Below are 6,779 nucleotides of genomic sequence, written 5' to 3'. Positions count from 1 at the left end.
ATATTATCTGGGTGAGAGATGATGGTGGCTGTGTGTAGGGAGGCAGCATTGATCTGCCCGAAGCACATCACCTATTAAAGCCAGAACTGGGACTGGAATACATATAGCCTGATGTTCAGTCCCAGTTCCCTTCACATCACCAGTTCTAGCACATTAGTAAAAGATTAATGTCTCAGAAAATCTAGGCCAAGGATAGTTACTGCCCAGCAAACCCTTCCATGTGGTCAGAAAGAAAGAAAGAACGTGAAGTCACTCAGTCATGTCCGACTCTTTGCGACCCCATGGACTGTAGCCCACCAGGCTCCTCCATCCATGGGATTTTCCAGGCAAGAGTACTGGGGTAGGTTGCCATTTCCTTCTCCAGGAGATCTTCCCGACCCAGGGATTGAACCTGGGCCTCCCGCATTCTAGGCGGATGCTTTACCGTCTGAGCTACCAGGGAAGTCCTCCATGTGATCAGGGACCTTTCCAAATATATCACGACGTAATGTTCCCACAGGCAGTTATTTTCTCCTATAATGCTGTGTATATTCTATGTGTTCCAGCTTTTAAGCATCTGTTTTCCCTACAAAACATGTGTGAATCACAGGAATAGCATCTATAGGTCATTCATGTTTGGTTCTACTGTGCCTAACACAGAGCCAGGTTCAGTGAAATCTGAGCTTGCTAGCAGCCAAGTCAAAAAGGAAAAGAAGATGCATTTTGAGGTTTACTTTCTTGTCTAATCAAAGGCAGCAAAACAGTGCTTGATGTTAGATGTTGATAGGAGAGCCAGTCTGAGTCATGGACAGGGGACCTGTTGATTCCCAAGTCTGATCTGAAGGAGGAGGGGAAGAAAGGGAAGGTGGTGAGGATCAGGTTCTGTAGCAAGTCAGATAGATGGAAAGGCATTTGTTGAGCAGCCTCAGGCTCTGTCTTGGTGGGCTTACCAATGGTAGGGAGACACTCAGGGAGACCATTACCCTAAAAGTGAGATCCCAGGAGCTTTTTCTTTTTATGTGGTAAAATATGCCTAACATAAAATATACCATTTTAATTTTTAAGTGGTTTTGATGTTACAGTCCTGTATGTGACATTAAATACATTCACATTGTTGTGTACCCATCACTACTGTCCATCTCCAGAATGTTTTCATTTTCCCAAACTGAAACTCTGCCCATTATATAATAACTTCCCACTCTCCCCCTGCTTCCAGCAACTACCAATGTACCTTTTTTTTTTACTGTTCTAGATATTTCATATAAGTGGGACCATAAAATATTTGTCCTTTTGTGTCATGCTTATTTCACCTAGCATAATATCTCAAGGCTCATCTATGTTATTTGTTGTTTAGTTGCTAAGTCATGTCTGACTCTTTGCAACCCCATGGACTGCAGTACTCCAAGCTCCCCTGTCCTTCACTATCTCCCAGAGTTTGCTCAGGTTCATGTCCACTGAGTTGGTGATGCTATCTAATCATCTAACCCTCTGCAGCCCCCTTCTCCTTTTGCCTTTAGTATTAGGGTCTTTTCCAGTGAGTTGGTTCTTTACATCAGGTGGTCAAAATACTGGAGCTTCAGCTTCCAATAAATATTCAGGACCGATAACCTTTAAGATTGAGTGGTTTGATCTCCTTGCAGTCCAAGGGACTTTCAAGAGTCTTCTCCAGCACCACAATTCACAGTTATCAATTCTTCAGTGCTCAGCTTTCTTTGTGGTCCAACTCCCACAACCATACATGACTACTGGAAAAACCAAAACTTTGACTATACAGACCTTTGTCTGCAAAGTGATGTCTCTGCTTTTTAATATGCTGTCTCGGTTTGTTATAGCTTTCCTTCCAAAGAGCATGCAACTTTTAATTTCATGGCTGCTGTCACTGTCCATGGTGCTTTTGGAGTCCAAGAAAATGAAATTTGTCACTGCTTCCACTTTTTCCCTTCTATTTGCCAATGAAGTGATGGGACTAGATGCCATGATCTTAGTGTTTCGAGTGTTGAGTTTTAAGCCAGCTTTTTCATTCTTCTCTTTCACCTTCATCAAGCGGCTCTTCAGTCCCTTTTTACTTTCTTCCATTAGAGTGGTATCAACTGCATATCTGAGCTTTTTGATCTTTCCCCCAGCAATCTTGATTTCAGCTTGCTATTCATCCAGCAGTGGTAAAGAATCCACCTGCTAATGCAGGAGATGTAGGAGACGTGGATTCAGTCCCTGGGTCGAGAATATCCCCTGGAGGAGGCAATGGCAACCCACTCCAGTACTCTTGCTGGAAAAATTCCATGGACAGAGGAGCCTGGCAGGCTACAGTCCATGCTGTCATAAAGAGTCAGACATGACTGAGTGACTGAACACACACACTCTGTATATAAGTTAAATAAGCAGGGTGACAATATACAACCTTGTACTCCGTTCTCAATTTTGAACCAGTTGTTCCTTGTTATAGCCTGTATCAGAATTTCATTCCTTTTCAGGGCTGAATAATATTCCATTGAGAGTATATAGCCTTTTTTTTTTTTTTTAATTCATTCATCCATCAGTGGACACTTGGGTGGTTTCCATCTCTACTTATTGTGAATAATGCTGCTATGTACATTGGTATACAAATATCTGTTTGAGTGCCTGTTTTCCATCCTTTTGGGTGTAACCCAGAAGTGATATTGCTGGATTATATGATAATTTTATGTTTAACTTTCTGAGGAAGCTCCACACTGTTTTCCAGAGTAGCTATACCCCTCTCCATTCCCACCAGCAATGCACGAAGGTTCCACCCTCTCCATATCGTCTCCAGGGCTTGTCATTTTCTGTTTTTAATAGTAGCCATCCCAGTGGGTGTGAAGTCCCAGGAGGTTTTGATATATAGGTTAGAGCACAGAGAGAATTTCCTCTTTGGGGAAGCAAGGGGACAGGGCTCATGGACATCCTTGGGCCCATCCACATCACAGACCTCAGAAGCCAGAAGTCCGAAGCTCCTTAGGTCTCAGCGCAAGCACGGGCCCCAGCCTCTGACTGTCTCCCTCCTGGCCTCTCCCTCACAGGCGTCTGGCTACAGCGGACCATGCAGTGAGCCATGCCCCGCCCCGGACACCCCCGCCCATCATCTGGGCCCCCACGCTTGGGACCGTGGGAGCGGCCAGCGGATCTATGCCTGGAGACCTACGATGAGCCATCCCGGGCCCCACCGAGCCGCCGCACCCGCAGGCCAGACCCCAAGGACCCCGGGCATCACGGGCCCGAGAGCCTTACCTTCATCTCTGGCTCTGCCGAGCAGACTCCCGAGCCCCCTGCCTGCTGCCTGCTCTGGCGACCCTGGGTGTGGGACTGGTGCCGGGCGGCCTTCTGCTTCCGCCGCTGCCGGGACTGCCTCCAGCGCTGCGGGGCCTGTGCGCGGGGCTGCAGCCCCTGCTTGTCCTCGGGGGACACCCCTGAAGGGGCCGCCGAAGCCAACTGGATCAAGGAGCACAACGGCGTGCCCCCCAGCCCTGACCATGCGCCTCCCAGCCGGCGGGACGGCCAGCGGCTCAAGTCGGCCATGGGGAGCAGCTTCAGCTACCCCGACGTCAAGCTCAAAGGCATCCCAGTGTACCCCTACCGCAGCGCCACGTCCCCCGCCCCCGACGCGGACTCCTGCTGCAAGGAGCCGCTGGCTGACCCCCCGCCCATGCGACACAGCCTGCCCAGCACCCTCGCCAGCAGTCCCCGGGGCTCCGAGGAGTACTACTCCTTCCACGAGTCGGACCTGGACCTGCCCGAGATAGGCAGTGGCTCCATGTCCAGCCGAGAGATCGACGTGCTCATCTTCAAGAAGCTGACAGAGCTGTTCAGCGTACACCAGATCGACGAGCTGGCCAAGTGCACCTCAGACACAGTGTTCCTGGAGAAGACCAGTAAGATCTCGGACCTTATCAGCAGCATCACCCAGGACTACCACCTGGATGAGCAGGACGCTGAGGGCCGCCTAGTGCGCGGCATCATTCGCATCAGTACCCGCAAGAGCCGCGCCCGCCCGCAGACGGCAGAGGGGCGCTCAAGCCGGGCGGCCGCCCCAGCTGCCACCGCCCCAGACAGCGGCCACGAGACCATGGTGGGCTCAGGGCTCAGCCAGGACGGTAGGTGGGGTGCCACGCCGAGGGGCGGAATGGAGGAGGCTTTGGCTAGGGAGGGTTACACTGGGCTCTTTGGCCGCTGTGGATCCGCCCCTCAGCTGGTCCCAGCTTTTCTCCTTCTGGTTCTCCGGTCCTCTGCGTCCCCTCACAGGCTCCTTCTGTCCCTCGCTGCTACCTGCCAGAGGGGCTTCCAGGCCTAGCGAGCTAGTCTGGTTAACAGAACCCAGGTACCCATGTGAATTTGGACCTCTGACCTGTGCTGGCCTAACCAAACCCCCCACCCACCATTGTACAGACAGACAGACACACACACACACCCGCTCCGTGTCGGTTTTTAAACATCATTTCTCTATACATACACACACGCTATTTCTCTAACCCAGCGCACATGCATACACACGCGCTGTGTCAGTTTTTAAACATCACTTCTCTACACACTCACACACAGACACACACACAATGTTTCCCTAACCCAGCACGTGCATGCATGCGCACACACACATGCACACAAAATGTTTCTCTAACCCAGCACGCGTGCACACACACATACATTCCATGTTGCTTTTTAAACATCATTTCTCTACACACACACACACACACACAATATACACACACCCTCCATGTCACTTTTTAAACATCATTTCTCTACACACACACACACACACACACGCACGATATACACACACCCTCCATGTCACTTTTTAAACATCATTTCTCTACACACACACACATATGATGTTTCTCTAACCCAGCGCACATACACATACACACACACGATGTTTCTCTAACCCAGTGCGTGTACACAAACACACACACACACTCCGTGTCATTTTTTAAACTTCATTTCTCTACACACACACACACACACACACACGATGTTTCTCTAACCGAGCCCAGGGCTAATAAGTGGGGAATGAGATTGAAAGGACATGATAATGACCACTGCCCCTTGTGTTCCCTCCCTAGAACTCACAGTGCAGATCTCCCAGGAGACAACCGCAGATGCCATTGCCAGGAAGCTGAGACCCTATGGAGCCCCAGGTTTGGTCCTGACGTGATGAGGAGTGCGGAGAGGAGAGGGGACAGCCCTCGCGGCCCCCAACCTGCCCCTCTCCCAGCTTCCTCCTGGGGTGGGTGAGGATGGGATCAGAAAGGGAGGAGAGGCCCGAGCAGCCTCTTACCCTATCCCTGTCCTGCAGGCTGGCTCAAAGATTCCGCTGGGAGAGATTCAGGGGGATGCCCCTGAGCCAGGAGGCAGGCAGGTGCCCAGAGCCTGAATTGAAACCCTGGTCACTGGAGAGAAAAGTGGAGGGCGGGGGAGGTGGGCACCCACTGGAGCTGAAAGGCACCCTGTGTGGTCTCTACTGCTATCTTCTTGGCTTTCACAAGCCCCTGGAAGCAGGGTCATTCCCCTTTACAGGGAGCAAGACTGGGGTTGAGAGAGGCAAAGCCGCCGAGTGGCTCACCCACCCAGCTCAAGTCCCCCTCTGATTCTTCTCAGCAGGTTGTTTCCTGCCCGAGGGCTTTGCATGAGCCCCTCCCCATCTCTGAGCCTCTGTTTCCTCCTTCCTTCCCCTGCAGGATACCCTGCCAGCCACGACTCATCCTTCCAGGGCACCGACACGGACTCTTCGGGAGCACCGCTGCTCCAGGTGACCTGCTAACCCTCGCCAGGCCCTGCGCTGCCTCCCCATCTGAGAGGACAGTCTACAGCATGAGCAGAGGGACCAGAGCCCCCCTTTTTGGGAGGCAAGGCCGTGAGCCCAGAAGCAGTGCCCACTCTGGCTCCTCCCGCCTTGGCTGAATGGTTCCCGAGCCACATGCATTTCACTGGGCTGTGGCGCCCCCGTTCCCCTGGGGTCCCCCGCTGGCCTGGCCCCTGCCTGGGCCTGTCCTTCCTGCCCCGTCTTCAGGAGGCCTGGGTCATGGAAAGCAAAAGCTGAGGAGGGGACTTCTGGGATTGAATCCCAACTCCATCCCCATAACATGCTCCCCCTGTAACATACAACCCATAATCTATCATGCAGTCCTCCCCCTCCCCAGGACAGAGCGGGTAACAGCTCAAAGAAGCTTGTCTTAAGTGTATTGGGTTTGAGAGCAGGCAGGACCTCTGTCTGGAACTGTGGGCAGTGCCCACTCCATGTTATGTTCTGTTGAGCAGTTAGGTTCCTGGCTGGTGTTCTACATACTAATGTGACCATAGTACAAACTTAATAGATATCTGTCTGCTCATCTTGGCTGTGATGCTGTCCTTTCTGTCGCATTTGCCTGACTGCTGCCTGGGGCAGGAGACCACGCAGAGCATCCAGCCTGGCCTAGTGCTGTGGGGTTGAGGTCAGAAGGCTAAACTGAGAGCAGTAAGGCCCATCTCTCAGACTCATCACGGTGAGTTCCAGGAGATCGAGACAAGTGCAGCATCTGTACCTTAGAAGGATTTACTAAGTAGCTTCTGTCATGATTGAGAGGTCCGTCTAGGCAGGCCTTTTGCCCCAATTCACTGCCCACAGGTGGGCCTGCTCCTGGCCATCCCTGCAGTTTCTCCACACCCTGAGTGCATGTCAGCCCCCACCCAGCCCGCCACAGACCTGGGGCTCCCTCCACCCCCCTGGTGCTGACAGCATTGAGCATCACTGGTGTCTTCTTGGCTCTCCCAACAGTCCTGGGGTGGGTCATTCTTTCACAGGGGCTGGGAATCAG

At 52.1% G+C, this 6,779-nt stretch overlaps 1 protein-coding gene and 1 non-coding gene across 2 annotated transcripts; one reads left to right on the top strand and one right to left on the bottom strand.

Moving 5' to 3' along the window:
* Nucleotides 1-370: 370 nt before the first annotated feature.
* On the bottom strand, nucleotides 371-442 carry TRNAS-AGA (transfer RNA serine (anticodon AGA)). The gene has a single exon. It is a non-coding gene; the product is annotated as a tRNA-Ser (tRNA).
* Nucleotides 443-3,017: 2,575 nt separating this feature from the next.
* Nucleotides 3,018-6,314, top strand: KDF1 (keratinocyte differentiation factor 1). The gene is made up of 3 exons (XM_020909311.2): nucleotides 3,018-4,085; nucleotides 5,049-5,123; nucleotides 5,664-6,314. Exons 1-3 carry the CDS (start codon nucleotides 3,047-3,049, stop codon nucleotides 5,744-5,746), a joined length of 1,197 nt encoding a protein of 398 aa, XP_020764970.2. The 5' UTR covers nucleotides 3,018-3,046; the 3' UTR covers nucleotides 5,747-6,314.
* Nucleotides 6,315-6,779: the final 465 nt, after the last annotated feature.

This window comes from Odocoileus virginianus, chromosome 30, assembly GCF_023699985.2.
Source record: "Odocoileus virginianus isolate 20LAN1187 ecotype Illinois chromosome 30, Ovbor_1.2, whole genome shotgun sequence".
In the NCBI taxonomy this organism is placed as follows: Eukaryota; Metazoa; Chordata; class Mammalia; order Artiodactyla; family Cervidae; genus Odocoileus; species Odocoileus virginianus.
This window is presented reverse-complemented; position numbering and strand designations above follow the sequence as displayed.

What these genes read in the sequence shown, in the direction of transcription:
- KDF1 (XM_020909311.2), top strand. Translation starts at nt 3,047, where the DNA reads ATGCCCCGCCCCGGACACCCCCGCCCATCATCTGGGCCCCCACGCTTG. An exon ending in CTCAGGGCTCAGCCAGGACG is followed by an intron (nt 4,086 to 5,048) that starts GTAGGTGGGGTG and finishes TTCCCTCCCTAG; the next exon opens with AACTCACAGTGCAGATCTCC. An exon ending in GAGACCCTATGGAGCCCCAG is followed by an intron (nt 5,124 to 5,663) that starts GTTTGGTCCTGA and finishes CTTCCCCTGCAG; the next exon opens with GATACCCTGCCAGCCACGAC.